General features: G+C 39.1%; 1 protein-coding gene across 1 annotated transcript; it reads right to left on the minus strand.

Annotated features, from left to right (window-relative positions):
• Positions 1-382: 382 nt before the first annotated feature.
• Positions 383-22080, minus strand: fscn2b (fascin actin-bundling protein 2b, retinal). The gene is made up of 5 exons (XM_069930127.1): positions 21209-22080; positions 6834-6990; positions 5601-5722; positions 4171-4338; positions 383-2360 (listed from the first exon to the last, which is right to left on the minus strand). Exons 1-5 carry the CDS (start codon positions 22029-22031, stop codon positions 2155-2157), a joined length of 1476 nt encoding a protein of 491 aa, XP_069786228.1. The 5' UTR covers positions 22032-22080; the 3' UTR covers positions 383-2154.
• Between the last annotated feature and the right edge of the window lie 354 nt (positions 22081-22434).

The following is a 22434-nucleotide window of genomic DNA, read 5'->3' on the forward strand; positions in this document are numbered from 1 at the left end:
ATACATGTATTTTTTAATGTTCCAAATATCTCCAAAAACTAAACCCAGAACAACATCAAAATCATTACCACAGGATTCTTCTGAATTATTTAGCTAACTAAACAGGACAGAGCCTTGTTGAAAACATGAAATAGTCGAACAATATAGATCTGCACTGCAATGTTGTCTGTACCACCAAGTGACTCATGCAGTGTTTGAACAAAGTACATTTCCATTCTACATACAAATGGACAAAATTCTTTGTGGAAAATGATTTAAATGTGAAATTGTTGAGGGAGAAACCTGCTAGTAGAATCAGAGGTCATGTTTTGAATCACCAGGCCACTGGCAGGCCTCCTGTACCATTCATCAGTGCAATCAGATGAGTTATTTTGGAACAGCAAAGGATTCATCTACAAAATGTGGTGGGAAATGAGAATTAGAGCCTCATGCAAGTCTTTTACAATATTACTGTTTATACTTTGACTATATTACTGTTTGGAGACCTAATAAGGTACAATGAGTATGGGATGCCCTTCTGTATCTGGCTGATGTGGCCACTTACCTTAAAAGATGCTTGATTGTGTAAGCATTGTGTCTGAGATGAGATACACTATATATGCAATTGTTTATCATTTGTTCCCAGGCTTTACCAGCGGAAGTATATATTATCTAATCAAAGGTCAAATAAAACTTTGTCATATGTACTTAATTAGTATGATTAAGATAAAATATTTTTCTGTATTAAATGCTGGAAATTGAAGCGTACAAGTAATCGGTAGCTCGGTTATTGTAGAGGTCAGCCCAACGCTGTTAAAGTGCCGGTGACCTGGGTTCAAATCTGGCACTCTCTGTAAGGGAGTTTGTACGTTCTCCCTGTACCTGCGTGGGTTTCCTCTGGGTGCTCTAGTTTCCACTCACCCTTCAAGATGTATGAGGGTGGGAGGTGGGATTGAAGGTTAATTGGGTGGATTTGGCTGGCACGACCTGTTACCGTGCTGCATGTCTAAATTTTAAAAAAAAATTATCTTATTTCTGACTTGAAGGATACAATAATGTCAAGTATGTAAACCAGTTGATATCTTTAATGTTTATAGAGTGCGTTTTAAAGGGGTCCCATAGTTCAGATTACAACATGAAAATGGCAGATTCCGAACAAATGACCATCCATCTACAAATTTGTTGACGATATCACAGTTGTGGGCTGTATAAAAAAGGGGAGATGAGTCATCATACAGGCTGAATGGTGAACCAACAAACCATCTCACAGTCAATGTCACCAAAACTAAGGAGCTGATTGTTGACTTCAGGAAGGGAAAGCCAGAGGTGTACGATCCAATGATCATTGGGAGATCAGAGGTGGAGAGGGTGAGCAAATTTAAATTCTTGGGAGTCACTATCTCGGAGGATCTTTCCTGAATCCAACACAAAAATGGCATTGTGAACAAAGTATGCTAGTGCCTCTACTTCCCCAGGAATTGGCAGAGATTTTGTATGACCTCAGAAACCCTGGCAAATTTCTACAGAGGTGTGGTGGGAAGTGTGCTGACCTGCAGCATCACAGACTGGCATGGGGACACCAATACCCCTGAGCATAAAGCCCTGCAAAAGGTAGTGGACACAGCCCATGATAAGGCAATCACAGGCAAAACCCTCCCCACCATCGAGAACATCTATGGGGAACGGTCCCATTGGAGAGCAGCAGCAATCATTAAGGAACGACACCACATGTGCTTTTTTCTTGCTGCTACCATCAGGAAGGAGATATCGGTGCCACAAGACTCGCACCACCAGGTTCAGGAACAGCTGCTACTCCTCCACCATCAGACTCCTCAACAACAAACTCAATCAAGGACTTATTTAAGGACTCTAACTTATGCACTTTATTGATTTTTTTTTCCTCTATCCCTGTATTGCAAAGTCAGCATATTTACATTTCTTTATTTGTTGAGTATGTGTATGTTGAGTCATTTTTTGTTTGCACTGCCATTAAGTGGTAATTCTGCCTCGCCCACAGGAAAAATCTCAGGGTGGTATGTATGTACTCTGACAATAAATCTTAAATCTATTAACATTTAATATTAATTTCTGCAGATTGTCCTACAATTTTCACCTACACATCCATTATATCATACATCTAGAAATCACATAGTGTACTGAGACTGAGTTCATCCTTTAATATTCCCACAGTGTAGAACTGTCCACTTCATCTGCTTCTGCCCGAAGTGTGCCTGCCTGGTTTCCTCGCACATATTTTTCATTCTTTCCCTTGATAGCTAGTCGACCATGATCTCTAAATTCTAAGTAAAAGTCTTCAGGAACGATACTGTCAGTGCGGATTGTACCAGTACTGGATATGTACCAGAATTTGCCATCAGACCCTATGACAAAAGAACAAAGTTCAGATTTGTTATGGGATAGAACCTGTTGTAAAGTCAACAAGCATCCATCACACTTTACTTCATTGTTGATCAATGAAAAATTTTCTCCAGGAACCTATTGATACATGGACAGGTATCTGTAATCAAACATTTTACATTCAATTTTCTTTACCCTTTTATTGCTTATTATTCAAGGTTTCCTCATGCTATTTATATTTATATATCCATCCTTTTACATTTAATATCTCCTTTTTCTTCATCATGACATGATCATTTAATTTATACTCTTGCTATATCATTTGTATCTATATGGCTGCAGCAAGTAAGACCCTAACCCTAATGTACATATGTACTTGGTATAGAATTGGGTGGAAAGAACAGTGGATTAAAGCATAATAATAAATGTATATAAATTCCCCCACTTCATTGACCTTACTTGTTCCAGTATTTGAAGGGAATGGTTCTCCCCACTATCTAATGCATGAAGTATTTTGTTTATCTAGAATGAACCTCACAAGGGTGTTTGTTGGATCAGCGCAATTTTGTCCTCAGCAGTGAACCCCTCCCTGGAGACGGGAAATGTAAACACAGTAACATGGGGTGTGCAGAAAAGGTCAGCCCTCAAAATTGTGGCAAACAATTTTCACAGGCAGTTAAACTTCAAGATCTGACTTAGCCACCTATCAATTGTCCAAAGCCTGGAATATTTCTGAATGTTGGGTTTTAGGTTTTTGGTCAATGTATTCCCTTTTAATTGGGAATATTCCTTGGGCACAAAATTCCCCATGACATTATTACTGTAATTACTACCATTAAATTAACGAAGACGGGCCTCTTCATATTCCAACAAGAACATCATATTTATATATGAATTTTTTTAAAAAGTCCACAGAAGTCTGAAATAAAAACAGAAATGATGGAAATGCTCATCAGATGAAGCAGCATCTGTGGAGAGAGAGTTAATGTTTCAGTTCACGTTCAAGTTTATTATCATCTGACTGAATCTATACAACCAGACAAAACTAGATTTCTCCAGGAGGGTGCACACACACACTCACAGTACACTGCACATAATGATCACATATATACCTAAAGACAATTTAAATTAAAAATATATAAATATTTTGGGATGATTTACTCGACTTCAGGATGCTGTTTGTCAATCTCACAGCCTGTGGGTAGAAGCTATTTCCCAGCCTGGCAGGCCTGATTTTGATCCTCCTTTACTTCCTTCTTGATGGTAGTGGGTCATAGATAGTGTGTGTCTGAGGAAGGGCCTTTGACCTCAATCATTAACTCTGTGTCTCTTTCCACAGATTCTGCCTGAAATACTGACCATTTCCCACAATTTCTTGTTTTATGTCACAATTAAGATTTTTATTTATGTTTATTTGTCATGAAATACCTACTGTGATGAGAAGGGTTCCATCTCATGTCCTCAGGCTTTTACAAACATATCATACACATTGACTAATTTTGAAATAAAATTAAAGCCACAAATATACAGCAGCTGGATATGGCAACAGGTTTTACAAAGCAAGCTCTACCAAACAACAGTGAAGTGACTGATTGACTGATCCATTATTGGTTGAGGACGAAGTGGTGGCCATTACACTGGAAAGCTTCTTCCCTACTTTATTGTTAGTCTTACGATGGTGGTTTAATTTTTGGCTGACATAAAACTTTGTGGGAGAATGGGGGCTTCAGTATCATACCCAAAATGGAACTCTTTTAATCTATCTTGAATTTAAAGCTGTAGGCAGAGCTTGAAATTTATTCAAAAACATGCTCAGAGAATCCAGGTGCTCACCCTTAATATGATAGGCTCCATTTTCATATTCTAACTGAAAGACATCATAAGCTGAACGATTGGCATCAAGTGTGCTGGAGCTTTTGTGGTAAGAGACAAATCCATGATCTCCTCGTAGCACCAGGATAGGTCTATTAATCAGTCTCAATGTAAACTCTTCATCTTCACCTAATGTCACAGACAAGATAAATTCAGTATATTGTAGTAAAATATTATTAATTTGTGGAGGTTTCTAAATTGTAGAGTTGAACAGATTTACTTTCAGTATAGTTTTTTAACAAAGCTGTCAACAGGAATTTCTTGGAGAAATATATTTCTCATTGAACAATTAAAGCTAAATGTGTTCAAGCATGAGACTTGGAACATGCCTTTGATATCCTTAGAGTGTACACCTTGAATTCCCTGCAGAGAAACATCTGATACATTTTATATTGTACTCAATAAATACAAAATAACATATTGTTCAAAATTTGTGTTTCTTGATCACTTCACTTGCTTATAGATGGTTTAGCATAAGTTACTTGCTGAAAGATTTTGGTTAATGAGGCTCTTGTCTATATTGCTTTGAAAAGCAAAAAAATTAAGCTGAAGACATTGAGACAATTTATAAAAAGGAGCATTTAGCCATCCATGAAACCACTTATTGATTGTGACCATTGAAAAATTGTATGTCAGTTGGCTGTGGTCCATGCATGTTGTTGCTACCAGAAAATAATTCCTTCCAGATTCCTCACTCTGGATGATGTACAGTTTGCTGTCCTCCATATATGGAGTTTGAACTGTTTTCTCACTGAAATATGCGTTCTCCATTAGGATAGAATATCAAGCAGTATTTTAAAGAAAGGCCTATATTTATGTACTGCCTTTCAGATGCCATTGAGAACGTCCCAAACCATATGTCACCCAATGAATCTTTTAAAAATCATGTAATATAAAAGGCTGTTGTAAACTTGCACATGGTAAGCTCTAACAAACAGCAATAACTGGATGATCCACTTTTATGATGTCAATTTGTTGTCCGGCACACTGTATCACAGAATCTTTTACATCCATTTGAGAGAGGACATGGACCTTCAGTTTAATGACTCATGAAAAAGAGAGCATTTCTGACACTGTGACTCTCCCTTACTACTCCACTAGAGTGGTATAAATTATTTTATTCCTAAGTCTTAGCACATTTTTTAATGTGGAATTCTAAATGTAGTCCTGAACTTAGTGGCGTTATCAGTCAAATTGCACCATATAACCAAATTTGTTTGCATATTCATGAATTCTAACCTACGATTTGATTTGAGGCAATTAACCTGATCAAGTTATACATTGTCAGAATAGATTGACTTTGGAATTGATGTTCATAATTAGTGAAAATTACATAATGAATCCCATTCCTACATTTCTCATAGTTTAAAGTCTCTCTTTGCTTGACTCACCAACTGAATCACTCACTGATGCAAGCTGTCCATTTTTCTTTGTACAGATGTATTTGCCATTGTTGGCCTTGAGTGCAATTCTTCTCCCACGCCACACCATTTCAAACATACAGTTGGCATCTCTGGAATGGAAAACATTAAAATCTGTTAAAGTAGCTGTGTGTATCGCTGACATTAATCCCTCTCCAGATCCTTGTGTTTGGGCAATTGCTTTATATGGGGAACTGAAGCTGAAATATACATGGTGAGACACCAAAGTGTGGAGGCGCTGTGATCGAAGTAAAAACACAAATACACAGGAGGAACTCAGAAGGACAAAACTGCTGGAGGAATTCATAAACTGTTGTGTTTTTATAGACATTTCTCTGCCTGTTTTTTGAAGTTATCCTGCTGCACAGATGCTGTTTTATTCTGTTACAACCTCAAATTATAGTCTTAAGCAATATCTTCCCATCAAAATATGTAATTGAAGGAGAACAACGTGATCCAGGTAAGTAAGGGGTAATGCACTGAAGGAATGGAAATGTTCGGATCCGAAATGCCAGTAAAATGAAAAAAAAAATAGAAATGGTCCTGGCAACACAAAAATGCATCATTATAGTGGGTACTGAAATAATACGACAATAACTCCGAAATTATGTTTTTGGGCGATGGAATAAATAATAAGATTGCTATTCACCTTTTCCAATCTTTCATTTTGTTGCCCTTGTGATTTTCATTTCTATGTAATGAGTTGCTGCAAAAGTCACCATGCAGAGCCTAATATTCTTTTTATTCTTTGCTCTACTTCCCCTGACCTATTGTATTACCTACTTAGCCCATCACCTCTCCCTTCACCCCAATGGACTCACTATTCCTCCCATCCTTTGCCTGCTGAAACATGATGATCTTCATTTCTCCTCACCAGTTTTTCTGACATCAAACTGCATTGTACCAGAAATTGATGGCTCACACCTTTGATTTTACTAGTCCTTTCCATGACATGGTCAGCAGTGGTTCAGCCAGCTCATCTTTTAACCCACTGTTAAATGCTTTACTGCCACAAACTATGGTTGGACTCTGCTCCTCATACATCCCTTTTTGTTCATTCCATCTTTGGGGGGGCTGTCATTGAATCACAACATTTCTGATCAATTCTCATCTTCATTTACTCAGACTCTTCCTTTGCTTTCAGAGTTTCTCCAGCATTATAACAGATGTCTAAATCGATTTCCTGAGAGTAAGATAACTCACACTTCAGTAGCCGTGGATTGGATCCCTCCATGAGCTACCAATGTCCAGAAGTTTCCTGTGTGTGTTCGTAAGATGCACTTCTTAGTCTCTTTATCAATTTCCATCTGATATGTTTCCTGATGTGTTTCTTCATCTTGGTTGGCTGAGATATTCATACCTAGAAAAAAAACAACCCAATTAGATTAAAATAGGAGTAAAACACAAAAGTCTGAAGATGCTGTGATTGAATTGAAGGAAAAACACAACACTGGAGAAACTCAGCAGGTCAAACAGCATATTTTATATAGCAAAGATAAAGATACATAACCAACATTTTTAGCCTGAGCCCTTCACCAAGAGGCCCAAAACGTTGGTTATGTATCTTTATCTTTGCTATATAAAATACACTGTTTGACCTGCTGAGTTTCTCCAGCATTGTGTTTATAGATTAAAGTCACATCTCTTCGAAGTTTCCTGAATATCTACTGGATCACAATAATATGATAATGACTAAGAAAAGAGTATGATCTTGGATGAATTAAAACTGAATGAAGACTGTTCTCAATAAAGCATCCCAAACTAAACTGATGACTGACCATTTCTACCCTCTAGCAGCTCAATGTTTGCACAAAAGCTTACGGAGACTGGAACGAAAATTCCAGTACTATCAAATTCAATAATTAATTCTTAAAATAACTTGTTTGCACCTTTTTAAAGTGAATGCAAAGCGAAAAAAACTTTGGTTTGAAATTACATATTCCAGCTCCTGATCCTACAAACATTTCCCCCCTCTTTATAAGATGCGCCCCTCTTGGTTTTCCAAACATCTTTGAAATGTGAACTTGTGAAGATGCACCCCTCTTTGTAAGATACACCCCTCTTGGTTTTCCAAACATCTTTGAAATGTAAAACTTGTGAAGATAAGATGCGCCCCTCTTGGTTTTCCAAAATCTTTGAAATGTAAACTTGTGAGGATAAGATGCGCCCCTCTTGGTTTTCCAAACATCTTTGAAATGTGAACTTGTGATGATGCGCCCCTCTTTATAAGATGCGCCCCTCTTGGTTTTCCAAACATCTTTGAAATGTAAAACTTGTGAAGATAAGATGCGCCCCTCTTGGTTTTCCAAACATCTTTGAAATGTGAACTTGTGAAGATGCACCCCTCTTGGTTTTCCAAACATCTTTGAAATGTAAAACTTGTGAAGATAAGATGTGCCCCTCTTGGTTTTCCAAAATCTTTGAAATGTAAACTTGTGAGGATAAGATGCGCCCCTCTTGGTTTTCCAAACATCTTTGAAATGTGAACTTGTGATGATGCGCCCCTCTTTATAAGATGCGCCCCTCTTGGTTTTCCAAACATCTTTGAAATGTAAAACTTGTGAAGATAAGATGTGCCCCTCTTGGTTTTCCAAACATCTTTGAAATGTGAACTTGTGAAGATGCACCCCTCTTTATAAGATGTACCCCTCTTGGTTTTCCAAACATCTTTGAAATGTAAAACTTGTGAAGATAAGATGCGCCCCTCTTGGTTTTCCAAACATCTTTGAAATGTGAACTTGTGAAGATGCACCCCTCTTTATAAGATGCACCCCTCTTGGTTTTCCAAACATCTTTGAAATGTAAAACTTGTGAAGATAAGATGCGCCCCTCTTGGTTTTCCAAACATCTTTGAAATGTGAACTTGTGAAGATGCACCCCTCTTTATAAGATGCACCCCTCTTTATAAGATGCACCCGTCTTGGTTTTCCAAACATCTTTGAAATGTGAACTTGTGAAGATGCGCCCCTCTTTATAAGATGCACCCTTCTTGGTTTTCCAAACATCTTTGAAATGTAAAACTTGTGAAGATAAGATGTGCCCCCTTTATAAGATGCGCCCCTCTTGGTTTTCCAAACATCTTTGAAATGTAAAACTTGTGAAGATAAGATGCGCCCCTCTTGGTTTTCCAAACATCTTTGAAATGTAAAACTTGTGAAGATAAGATGCACCCCTTTTGGTTTTCCAAAATCTTTGAAATGTAAACTTGTGAGGGTAAGATGTGCCCCTCTTTATAAGATGCGCCCCTCTTGGTTTTCCAAACATCTTTGAAATGTAAACTTGTGAAGATGACCATAAGTGTATCTGACCAAAAAAAACCACTAATACTTGATTTAAGTAATCGTTTTTTTTTAATATTACTCATTATATAGACCAGACATTCTCAACCTTTTATTGATTATGCCACCGTGAGGTTTCTGCTCAAAGTTTATGGGGCCCCTTCCCTGTGAAGCAGAGGTTTTGATTTCTTCTGCATTTCTCCTATGGGCTACATAAAAGAAAGGGAAAAAAATTGTTACGTTAAAAAGAAAACAAAGCTTTTACTTAAATAGGCTGTGGCCATTAGGAGGGCAGTAGGCCCCCTGTTGAAAATGGCTGATATAGACAATCATTGAAAAAAATGATTTTGATACGCTCTGAGTAATATTTATGATTTAATTTTTGTAAATGCTTCTACCTTGAGAAACCTGATTCAGCTCTTTGTTCCTGCAGTAGAAATCTCTGGTGTAGATTTTCCTTCACTGACTCGATAATGAGCACCCTCAGAAGATACTTTGAACATTCACAGATGGCTGAACTGGTTAACTCAGCAGTAGTCATGGCAGCAAATTGGAAGCATTAAAGGAATTGTTGGAGGAACTCAGCTGCTCAAACAGCATCTATGGTGGGAGGAGGTGGGAGTGTTATTAGCCCTTTACAAATTGCAGCACCTGGACCCTGGGTGCAATTACTGGGGCAAAGGTGATCTCAGGGGGATCTACTCATTAAATTGCCAATCCGGTGATTTAAGGGGGATCTTGCCCCACAGTGACGCAGCACGCACTCACTGGAAAAATTCCCGCATGTTCAGATGCTGGCTGCGCATGACACGCGCTCGCGGAATAAGTGAGTTGGCCATTTTCACTTTCAAATCGGCCGTGGATGAGTCCTAAGTAAGCTTAACTGGGTTCCCTGACTACCTCTGAGATAGGAGGGGAGTCCCGGTTGGGTTCTGATGGAGATGGCCTGATTTGACCCTTTCAAACTGCCACATAACTGGACCGCTAACCGTGCAAATTGCCCATTTTAGACGGAAGTTTGAAAGGGCTTAGATTCAGCATTTCAGATCAAGACTTGCTTCAGGACTGATTGGAGAGGGAAGATAGCAAATATAAAGAGGCCAGGGGCTAGTGTCTCACCCCAACTGCTATCCTCTTTACATTGAGTCACTCCTGGTCCAAAATATTGACAATTCATTTTCCTCCACAGATGCTGCCTGATTTCATTTGAATTCGTCTTGCAATTTGTTTTTTCACTCTGTATTTTTGCATCTGCAATTTCTTGGTGAAGCAAATTATGAACTAGAGTCTGGATACAAGGTCATTATGAAACAATATCAGTAAGCAATAAACACATTATTTTTCACTTAAAGGTTTTTTTTATAATTTTTTAATTTTCACACTGTGAACCATATCAACCAAAATATGTACAAAAGTATCTCATTAAATTTACACAGTGGTCTTTTCTCCCCTTTCCCTACCCCTTTCCCTCCCTCTCCTCTACCCAGCCCCCTCCAATATTTTTCTCTTAAAGGTTGAGGTGATCCGTAACATTAATGAACCATTCCTTCCATTCCACTACAGCCAGAACATCTTCAGCAAGGGGGTTTTCCCCACCCCACTATCATCCTGATCTCCTCATGGGCCAAATGAAAGAGACCTGGATAAACTAAAATGGATTTATTTGGGATGGAGAAACACAATAACTACAGATGCTGGAATCGTAAGCAAACATTGAGAGATGGGAGGGGTTCAATGGGTCAAGCAATGCTCATGGAGAGAGTAGGCAGTCAATGTTTCAGGATGGGACCATTTTCCAGATTTGAATTGGGCTGGGTGACTTTGCAGGAATTCCAAACCCATAACCATTCGTCACTAAGAATCCTACCTTCCATTTCTGCATCTAATGGACAGGAGCCTGGCAATCATTCCCAACATTCACTCTTCTGGTGAAGCTTTGGACCTGGAAAGCCGTTGCTATTTCAATATCTGCACTCATCTCAAATAATGAAAAAAAAAGCTGATGTTCTCTGGCATTAAACACTGAACAATCTCTCTATGAGAGTTTATATTACAGGGTCAGGAACATAACAATTTGTTCCAACAATAGTCAAAGAGAATCTGCATTTGGTCACCTTATGCTACAATTATAATAGCATAGGAGGCCATTCAGCCCATCAGGTCCATGCCAATTTCCATTCCCCTCACTACATTTTCCTGTACTCCTTGCCCACCAACTCCTTTTATTTCTTTTTGGCCAATTTTACCAATTCATTCAGTTTACCTACCAGCACATCATTTGAAATGTAGGAGGAAACTAGATCACTCAGGGGAAACCCACGTGTTTGGAATCACTGATTAATTGTGACTCAGTATGATCAATGTAAATTTATACTCTACTAAATTACACCTCGTATGCTATAAAAAAAACATTCACAGCTTTCTATAAAATTATTTTGAACATTGTGTTGGCAAAGATACGTTTGGGGGAAAATCATGAAATCTAGTGATTATGGACAAAGTGAGAGGGACTTTCTGAATTTAAATGAATCTTTAAAACAAATAAAAGATTGAATTTTTTCTTGAGGGAAGTACAATGGCCAACGCTGCATTAGCTCCATGTGCTGACCGGCTGCATCAAAGTCTAGCACCCCTGAACATTTCTTTGGCTTGGCTTCGCGGACGAAGATTTATGGAGGGGGTAAAAAGTCCACGTCAGCTGCAGGCTCGTTTGTGGCTGACCAGTCCGATGCGGAACATAAAGCTTTGTAAAAGGTAGTGGACGCAGCACAGGACATCACAGGCAAAACCCTCCCCACCATCGAGAACATTGACAGGGAACGCTGCTGTTGGAGAACGGCAGCAATCATCAAGGATCCTCACAACCCAGCATGCGCTCTGTTCTTGCTGCTACCATCAGGAAAGAGGTAAAGGCGCCACAAGACTCGCACCACCAGTTTTCCTCCACCATCAGACTCCTCAACAACAAACTCAATTAGGGACATATTTAAGGACTCTTAGTTTTGTACTGTACTGATTTTAAAAAAAAATCTCTGTATTGCACAGTCAGTTTGTTTACATTTATTTCTTTTACATGTGTACATTGAGTACCGTTTTTATTTTGCACTATTGATAAGTGGTCATTCTCAGGGTTGTATGTGATGTATGTATCACATGTATCGTGTATGTATCTGACAATAAATTTGAAATCTAACTTTTTGTTCTAATTTTAATTTCATAAATTTCAGGTGGGAAATGTGGTATCATCGCTTTCCTGCTGCAGATAATGTTCAGTTTATGTCAATTGTTCCAGGTTGTTCAACAAGTGTGATGAAATGAATGGAAGAATCTGCCAGGCAATTTACCCAAGTTCAGACATGACCTGTGCTCAGGTAACTGGTCTTAGCTGGTCTGGGCCTAGAGCTTATAATATTGGTTTCATTGCTCCCCTTCAGTTTTGGATCAATGATAGCACTTCACCCGAGTTAGAAAGTCTTTTGGCACAATTCCATTCAGCAGACTTCTTCAAGACATCATCTAAACCAGCCATTCTTAATGGGGGGCCAAACACACATTTAAGGGGGCCATGGAGTGAAATCATTACATTTTTAATGTTTTTTTTAATGTAGTTGGTAGGAGAGAAGTATGGAAGAAACCAACTAAATGATTGCATCATAGGGAAGGGGGCAAATAACCTTTGAGCAGAGTTCTAAGGGGACCAAGGTCAAAGAAAGGTTGAGAATGGCTGATCTCGACTGATGTTTGAATGTTGAAGGGGTGCTGCACTATTGGTAACATTTTAAACTTAACTCCTGCTATGTGCTTATAAAGATTCCCTGGAAATATTTGGGAAAGGAAAGGAAGGGGCTAGAATGTCAAATGTGAGGAGGAGCTTACTAACCCTTCCACCTCCCACATACCTTACAGCTGATTGTCTGGCACATGTCAGTAACACTGACATGTCAGTGTCAAGTGTTGGAAGACAAATTCTGCCTGTGGAATTGTAGCCCAGAAATGATCAAACCCACAAAGAAAGAAGAGGAAAAAAATTAGGGGTAGAAACAAAAATATAAAACAACTGGACAGTGAACAAGCCGAGCTATGAAATGCCAGCTCCCACTGACACATTGCACATTTTGGTTCAATGCCTATCTTAACCTTACGTTATTCATGCATTGACAAAGAAGGAGGCCATGTTTCCTGTTGGGTACAGGAGAATTCTCATCAGCCCCATTCCTTATCCACTTATTTCCCTCCATTCATGCAATTTATTCTCTCTCAGCAGCTCTTTGATTCTGTTTGCAATTCGCCTATGCTTAAGTAAAACAATGAACCCTACCAGCATATCTATGGGTTGTGGGAGGAAACCAGAGCAGCCAGAGGAAATCAGTGTGACCACAGAGTGAATGTGCAAACTGCACAGATACCTCCTGAGGTCAACATCAAACTCAATCTCCAGAACTGTAAGGCACTAGTACTAACTTCTGCATTTTTTGATGGCTAATTATCTGATCCAAACTATTTTTTTTAAGAAGCTATCTGAAGACGATAGGCTTACAAATTTGTTCTGTTCTGAGATCCACTCCTTCCTGATTGTTCCCACAGTAATGATCAGTGCAGACTTACATTCTTTGCTGTGTCTCAGATCAGTGAAGTCTCAAGGAAGAAAGTACAAGACTTTTTTTGTGGGAACATATAGGGATCAGATCCAATAATTGGCAATTAAAAAGAATGTGGCATCTGATATTGTTTCTAATCTAACAGTGTAGATTAAGTTCAGACACAATTCCAGTCATTTACAACTCAAAAAATCATTGCTATGTTTTTGTGAAAAGTGGTATTCAACAACATAATGAGGTGTTACTAAGCAGTCAGCAACAAAAATAATTTGTCTTTTTTACATGTATGTTGCAGAAATGGAAGGATAGAAATACTAAAATGAACCAGAAGCTAAACAGTGGTCCTTAGGTTGGACTTGCTCCAATGAGTTCAACATATTAATACAAAAGGGCCTGTTATTAAGATACCTGTTGAATAGACCTGGTCGTGTCTAATTTTGAAAACGTTGTTCAGCTGCAACAGAAGATGTTGATACATTTGGTGTAGTTTTAGTAATTTGTGTTGTCACCAGCTGTGATTCTGAATTTAGATCAGGAGTATTTTGTTGATTGTTAACAATAAATGCTCGTTTTTTTTTCCCATCTTGTGCCTCCTGCTGTGCTATCTTTATAAAGTCATTGTCCATTTGGATAGCAATGCAAGTGAGAAATATGCATGAACATTGTTATTCCAAACTATTCTCCTGACAATTATTTTCAGTGTAGGACTTGTCCACACTTTGATCTCTTCTACCCATCTTCCACCCACACCCCTCTCACAACTACATCCCCTTTGCCATCTGGATATGAAGTGACAGTTGCCATAGTGCATTCTCCTTCAGTTTCATGGTGACCCCCCCCCCCCCCCCCACCCTCGCCTGGATACTGGAGAGCCTACCCTTTTTCTTCAGCAATGCTTTCTCAATGGCTGCCAAAATCCTAATCTGATTCTCCTTTGGTAATGAAACCAGACAGGAGGAAATTCACCCTAACTCTCATTTTTGGTTCCTGACAAATTTTTGCTAAGTTAATGAACCACGTTTTTAAAAAAATTCTCTTTTTTTAAAACAATAATCTGAACCAAATTTGGCTAGATAGGTCTTGAGTGAATTACAGTAGGCTGCATGCAGTGACCATACTACAGCAAATAGAGAGGTTATTCCCTGGTTAAGTGAGCTTGAGACTACATTGCAGTAAGCAACTGAAATTCTTGCCAATAATTTATACTATCCTCTACTTACTGCATTTCAAATGAAGAAATTAGTCTGGTGTAATTGGGAGAAGCTGTTATAGCTGTCATCCAATCTTTAGATAGAGTGTTTTCTCATGAGAGTTTCCTCGGTGTAAAAGAGATGTCCATCGAGAAACACAAAACTGAAGATGCTGGAATCTTGAGCAAATAATCAGAAGCTGGAGGACTCAGCAGGGACAGGCAACATCCGTGGATGGAAATGGCCAGTCAGCATTTTGGGTCAGAGCCCTTTATCGAGACAAAAGAAGGAAGGAGTGATATCAAGAGAGGAAAGAAAGGAAAGAGATAGAGGCTAAGGCATGATAGGGTGTTGGACAGAAGGTGGGATGGAGAGATAGAGATCTCTGGGGGGAAAAGGTTTTTTTTACACACGAACAACCTTTATTGCATATTGCTAGTGGGAGTGGGGAGCAGAAAGGAGGAGTAGCTGTTGCTACTCTAACAGTTCAATCCCTTATCTCCTCCTAACCGCTCTCCTGCTTCTCCGTTCCCTTTCCCCCTTTGATATCACCCCTTCCTACTTTAGTCATGATAAAGGATCCCAACCTGAAACGTTGATGGACTACTTCTACCGAAGGATGTCGTTGAGTTCCTCTAGCTGTTAATATCTGCTTATGCTATGTTTCTCAATGTCACTCCACTTCCTGGTCATAGGCTGAAACATTTTTATCCATAACTACTTTCATTAGAATAATAAAGATGGGTATATTTCAGTGGTTCTCAACCTTTTCTCCCCACTCGCATATCACCTTAGGATCCCATAGATACTCTGTAGTTAGTAAGGGATTTATCACTGACAAAAGGCAAAGGAGGAAAAACCCAACACCCAACCCCAACCCACCAATTTTCCCCTGCAACCGCTGCAACCGTGTCTGCCTGTCCCGCATCGGACTTGTCAGCCACAAACGAGCCTGCAGCTGACGTGGACATTTACCCCCTCCGTAAATCTTCGTCCGCGAAGCCAAGCCAAAGAAAGAAAAAAATATGAAGGAAAAATAGGTTGATAACCACTGGTATATTTTCTTTCAACTGAATTGTCTAAAGGTTAAGTAGAGGTAGAGTGAGTGGTTAATGAGGTAAGAGATGTTAATCCACGCACTAATACCATTAGTTGGAAGAGGTCTCTTACGTATACCTACATATGCGTATAAGCCCATTACCTTTGGACAGAATTTGATGTGCAATGCAAAATTATAATCACCTTTGTCATGGGGCTGGATTAGTCCTTTCTTATATTAGGCCCACTGACTGTAGTTGGCCTGCAAATCAGTGTGCTATTGGAGAAAGCGTTTTACATTGGAAATCTCTTTAATAATCACTGGCTGGTAAATCTGTAAGCTCATTCTCCCTTCTCACACAGAAGAAGAGCTCGAGCTCACTATATGCAATGTGTAATAAAATCACAGTCAAAAGCACAGAGGCATTACCGGAAGAAAAAACAAAGACCTGGCAATTGAACGGTTAGACAGATAACCATAGATGGTTCCACATCAGGAAGTTATAATTTATGGGTGGGATATGGAGGGGACCAGTAACGTGTGCCCTTTATGCAGAGATTGAGAACAATGGTATGTAAAAGCGACTTGAGTAACAAGTGGCTTTTACCATAAAACCCAGAGCAAACAACCCTGTTGCTTGGAAACAACATGATAAACATAACCTGTTATCCAAGATATTACACTTCAGGGTTGATTAGTGTAATCTGCCCCAAATCCGTGACTGTATGCATCTCCTCCTCCTATCCCTAACAAAATCCTGTCTTTATACCTGCTGAGAACCCAGCTGAGTGTTGACAGAACTCGTTATCTCTTGGCGGGCAGATTTGCCTATAGTTAAACTCACAAATTCAGCAATTTGCAATTGGAGCTCTAAGTCCCTTAGACTGCAGAAGTGAATGACCTTGACCATGAAACTATAATCCTGAATATTTCTTTCAGGAATCTCAAAGGTTGTTTTAGTTATTATTGAAGCTAAGGATAAGAATTGAGCTGAATGAAAAGAAAAAAAACCAAACATTGCAACGGGAATATGGAGTAATAAAGCAACCAGGAGTAATTTGGTCAGGAGACAGGAACTATGTGGGCATATGGGAATTACTATAATCTTATGCGCTCCTTGACTCAGATTTTCAGTCTGCAGAGGAGTCAAGTTATCTGAAAAGGACAGGAAAATGGTCAATGTCAGATTAGCCATGATCTTATTGAAAAGCAGAACAAATTCAAGTGTCCTAATGGTGTATTCCTTCTCCCATTTATTATGTTCATATAGTCAAAGAATAGTATTCCAATAATACAGAAATCTCCCACCCAAATTGGGGTATTTAAATTAGATTATTAGAATAGTTATTGAGTATTTTGTGAAGAATATGCTTGTATCCTGGCAGGTAAATAGAGTTAAGGTACATTGAATTGTGGAGAGTGAAGGGAGCTATCAAAGAATACAACAATTATAGATATGGTCAGATAGGATTAATCTGGACAAGTGTAAGATGTTGCTCTTTGGGAGATTAAATGTGAGGATAAATTATATACTTGATGGCATGACTCTTAAAAGCACTGATGTGCAGAGGGGATCAGGAGGTCCAGATCCATAGCTCCACGAAAAATGGTTACGCAAGTAAATAGGGTGGTAAAGAAGGGTCATGGCATGCTTGCCTTCACTGGTCGGGCATTGTGTATAAGAGTAAAGAAGTCATTTTGCAGCTATATGAAACTTTGGTTAGGCCGCATTTGGAATATTGAGTCCAGTTCTAGTTGCCTCATTCCAGGAAGAATGAGTTCAGAAGAGATGTACAAGGATGCTGCCTGGATTAGAGTGTATGAACAATGGAGAAAGTTTGGACAAACTTGCACATCGTTTACTCTGAAGTGTCAAAGGCCAAGACCTGATTGAAGTTTATAAAATTATGAGAGGCAAAGGTAGGTTACACAATCAGAATCTTTTTCCCAGGGTAAAACTATTTCATACTGGAAGACCTGCATTTAAAGTGAATGAAGGAAAAGTCAAGGAGATGTGCATGGCAGGTTTTACAGAGAGGAGTGGATGCCTAGAACAGACTGCCAAGGATAGTAGAGGCTTTGAGATGAATTGCAGGGAATCAAGGAATAGGTATTGTGTGCAAGCTGCAGAGATTTAGTTTAATTTGGGCATAATGTTTGGCACGGACATCATGGGTCGAAGGACTCTATACCAGCCATGTCTAATGGGGCTAATGATCTAATGCAGCGCCAGTGAGCTGGGCTCGAATCTGGCCCTGTGTGTGAGGAATTTATACATTCTCACCGTGTCCATGTGGGCTTTCCCTGACTGCTCCGGTTTCCTCCCCTCCTCCAAACTGTACGGGGTTGTAGGTTAATTGAGTGTAATTGGGTAGCATGGGTTTCATTGATCAAGTTGTAAATAAAATTTGCAATTTAAATTTAACTTAGTTGCTGAACCCTACTTCAGGAAAGCGAACAGTTTTCATCAAGTAGTTAAACTGATAAATTATTCAGTGTAAGGTGAACCAGGAGGATGTTGGTGTGTATGAAGGACTGTTTCTGCTCACATGGACTTTTAGCCCTGGTTTATAATATTTTCTCAGTTAACGTTTCAGGAGTATAGGGAAGAATTCGGCCATGTTTACAGAAAAACTCATTTGTTTTGTTATGCTTCACTGTTTTATTAAAATAATCAGAAAGAAAATTGAGCTCTGAAATTTTAGCACATTGGACTAGACATTAGTGTGAGGAATCCAGACATGCAATAGACTCAAAAATAATTTTGTCCTTGGTATTTTATCAATAGCATAAACTGGTGAAAATATTGCAGGGATCAGATGAACACTAAGATTTTGCATGTTGAACATTGCTAACCATTGAGTCATAGACATAGAACACAGAAACAGGTCTTTTCGGCCCATCTCTTTGATACTGACTGTGAAGCTTAATCCCATTAGGTTCGTGTGCCTTTACATACTTCCTATCCACGTACCTGTCTAAACGTTGTTTAAACATTGTACTTTTATTTGCCTTTATGACCTCCTCTGCCAGTTTGTTCCCTATATTCATTACCCTCTGTGCAGAAAACCTAACCTTTACATTTCTTTTAAATTTCTTCCTGCTTGCCCTAATCTGACTCTCTATCCTAATCTAGCCTCCTCATAATTTTATAATTGTCCAGAAAGTCACCCATCAGTCTCATATATTGTAATGACAATAAACCAAGCCTATCTGATTTCTCCATGTGCGGGTACCTGCATTTCAGTGAATCTCTTTTGGGATGTCTCTATCACTACCACATTCTTCCTGTGGTGCAGCAGCCAGAAGTCTACACAATACTCTCAGTGCACATTTTCTCACACTTATCTAAAATAAATTCAATCTGCCACCACTGTGTCTGACTTTTCAGTTGATCTAGGTCCAGCTGTATCCTCAGTAATACTGGAAGAACTCAGCAGGTCTTGCATCATCCATAGGAAGGAAAGATATTACCAACGTTTCAGGCCTTCTTCAAGGTATGAGTGAAAAGCAGGCAAGCACCTGAATTAAAAGGATGAGGAGAAGGGAAGAATGGGCAGGAGAAGTTAATTAGATAAGGTTGGGACACAGGAGGAGAAATGGTGAGAATTGACTGGGAGTTGTTTTTGGAAGCAGACCTGGAGGAGGATGACAGAGGGATGAGGGCATGTCGGCAAGGGAACGGGGCAGGGAATTGAAATGGATTGCTTCACTCGGAAGGATTGTTTGGGGCTCAAATGGTGGCGAGGGACTAGGTGTAGGCTCAAGTGGAGTTAGTATGAGAGAGTATTACTGTCTACTTAAAATCTTAGAACTTTTCTGCACCTCATTCTTAGGATCAGGGTAACTTTAATGAATTATAATGTGTTTCATGAATGGAAAGGTTCTTCAAAACCTGGTAGCAATTTTGAAAGGGAAAACACCATTTTTACATATTCCTAAAAAAATATAATTTTTAAACAGAAGTTTTTGAAGTTTAATCAGAGGGGCTTTAAAAGTTATCAGGCAGGTGCAGCAATAAATGATTAATGCAGAGAAGCAAATGATTGTCATTTGCATTTGTAAAAATACCTTTTTATTTATATGTAAAGTACCAACCAAAATTTAACCCTAATATTTAGGAAGATGTTGGAGCAGCTGATGAAAGAGGTTAACCATTAAGGACTGTCTTAAAGAAGGAAAGGGAGACAGAATTTCAGAGGTTAGGGCTTTGGTAGCTGAAGACGTCTCCAAGCAGTTAATGACAGGGACGATAAAGGGGCCAGAATAAGAGGAACACACAGATTTCAAAGGTCTGGAAGAGGTTACAAAGACAGGAAGTGTGATGACATCAGCTATCTGAAAATAGACCAATGTATGACTTATCACGGAGCTCGCCTAGGCAAGACTTTATGGCTGAAGTGCTTTGGTGTGTTACAAAATTTACTGAAGGATTTTCACTGAGCTTAAGTCTGTGGAGAGTGGCCAGTTTATAGCACGTTTTAATCGTCACATCATGGGATGATAAAGGCAGCAGTAATTGTTTCACCAATAGAAAGTTATGGAGGTAGGAATATGTACTCCGCCAGGACAATCGAGATTGATAACTGTGACAATCCTTATGGAATGTGTTGCTCTCGGAAATTATGTTTCTGCTACACTATATGAAACTATAATACTATTTTTAAAAAATCCCCATCTATTACTTTTTAATTGGTTATTATTTTCCTAACTTAGCTGGATCATCTGATCATATACTCATTACAAATCTTAGTAAATAATATATTGTTAATGAATGAATCAGATTGTCAGAAAAAAGAATTCCTGTTATTGAATGCCCTGATTACAGACTGATGAGGAACTTTGTTCAGGGTGGCATTTAGGGAAAAAAAAACCACATGAGGGCAATTCATAGGGCAGAATATGGAAGGTGGGCTTCAATAGTAAAACAAGCTATTAACATGCCTGCTGCATTTATAATGCAGTTTTTTAGGAAAGTTTGCTCCAAGATCCTAGCACAATTCTCCATTTGTCAATATCACATGGAATACTTTAGATAAAAATAATTGAACTTGAAATGACTCCACCTAACTGTGATGTCTTCAGAAATGTTTTTGAGTTTTTCTGAAACACAAAGTTGATGCTTTTCTCCCGACATATTTCTTCAGTAAATACTAATTTTTGCAGTGAGGTTGTCATTGAATTCATGGCACTAATACAGTAAAACCACTGTTATCTGGATTCAAGCAACCAGCAGCCTCAAGCAACGTCAAAAAAAGTGGCAGACAATAAATAGGTTAAAATTGGCACATTTCACTGTTAATTCACCAATCATGCAACAAGCCATCTCAGCCAACTGGAAAATCTGGCATCTACCAATCCCCAAGGTGCAAGATACCAGGGATTTTACTGCAATATGTTCTTTATAATGTGGAATTATATTCCACATTATTCCGTTTCAACCTTGTCAAAGTAATGCAGTGAAAGATCTTACCTTGTCTGATTGATACCAACCGGTTGTTGGAGGCTCGTAAAATCACTTGGGGATGACTCTGCTCCAAATCAAAAAGATCATCCTTGCCAGGTTTGGAATTTCTTCCAGATCTCAGAGTACCGCTTGGCCCCATTGCACTCAGATATTTCCCCTCATGATCCTTGAAGGCGATTTTCCCAGCTTTAAATTCCAAAGTATAGCTGGTGCCCGGGTCTTGCTTCTTTGTTAGCTTTCCATCATTACGCAGAAACCTATTGTCGCAGGTCTGGATACTGTACTTCTTCTCTTGATAGATCAAGGTGATGAGAGCATCCACCCCCCAAGGAATGTTTCCATCAGTGGAAAGCTTGTCTTCTTGCACTGAGAGATGGGCATATCTTTTCCGACTTATACTTAAAAGGTTGGCTTGAGGGTGGCTGTCCAGATGAATTGACCATAGTTCCGACTCGGTAATAGTCTGGGCAAAACACGAGAGATGGTCTTCAGTTCCACCAAAGTACCGCTTGTGGGGTTCAGATTGCAGAGTCCACCTGCCGTCAGCATGTGCAATCACTATGAACCTACAATCCACATCAGGTTTCTCTGTCTCACATGACACACCGCCATCCTTATTAGCCAACAGGTAGCGCCCAAGATGACTCTTGAAAAAGACTACGGAATTGTTGCCATCATCTTGTTCCAATGTCCAAATTTGTTTCTTCTTTAGGCTGACACCAGATGCATTGACTTTGAAACCAAATGCCTCTGCTGTCAAGTACTTATTGTTGCAATTGATTAATCCAAATTGGATCTTTAGAGCCTGCTGTGTTCCGTTAGTGGGCATTTCTTTTCCTTCTCGCCAGGGAACTTTAAAAAATGTCTTCCAGTGGGAGCTCAGAAGCACAAACAATACAGACACTTTTTGTTGATCTGTTCCTTGCAGACTTAAAGAACACTAAATAGCCAAAATATCCCAATCCAAGAGAAGCATTCGGTGACGTCAGCTTAAATGCCCAGTCATCTAACCTCTTAGCTCTTCCACAATCTTCTATAAAGCCTATAATAATTCACCAAAAGGTACCTCAGCAAATAATTTAAATATCATCAAGCTTTCCACTTCAAGATTTGCTTTTGTATAATTAATATTTTTGTGCAAAATAAGTGCTTGTCAACTGCTGGAAGCTGTTCTAATTGTTCACGCTGAGGATTACAACTCACGGATTTTAATAAACTGCCAGTGTTCTGTA

This window comes from Narcine bancroftii, chromosome 3 (genome assembly GCF_036971445.1).
Source record: "Narcine bancroftii isolate sNarBan1 chromosome 3, sNarBan1.hap1, whole genome shotgun sequence".
NCBI lineage: Eukaryota > Metazoa > Chordata > Chondrichthyes > Torpediniformes > Narcinidae > Narcine > Narcine bancroftii.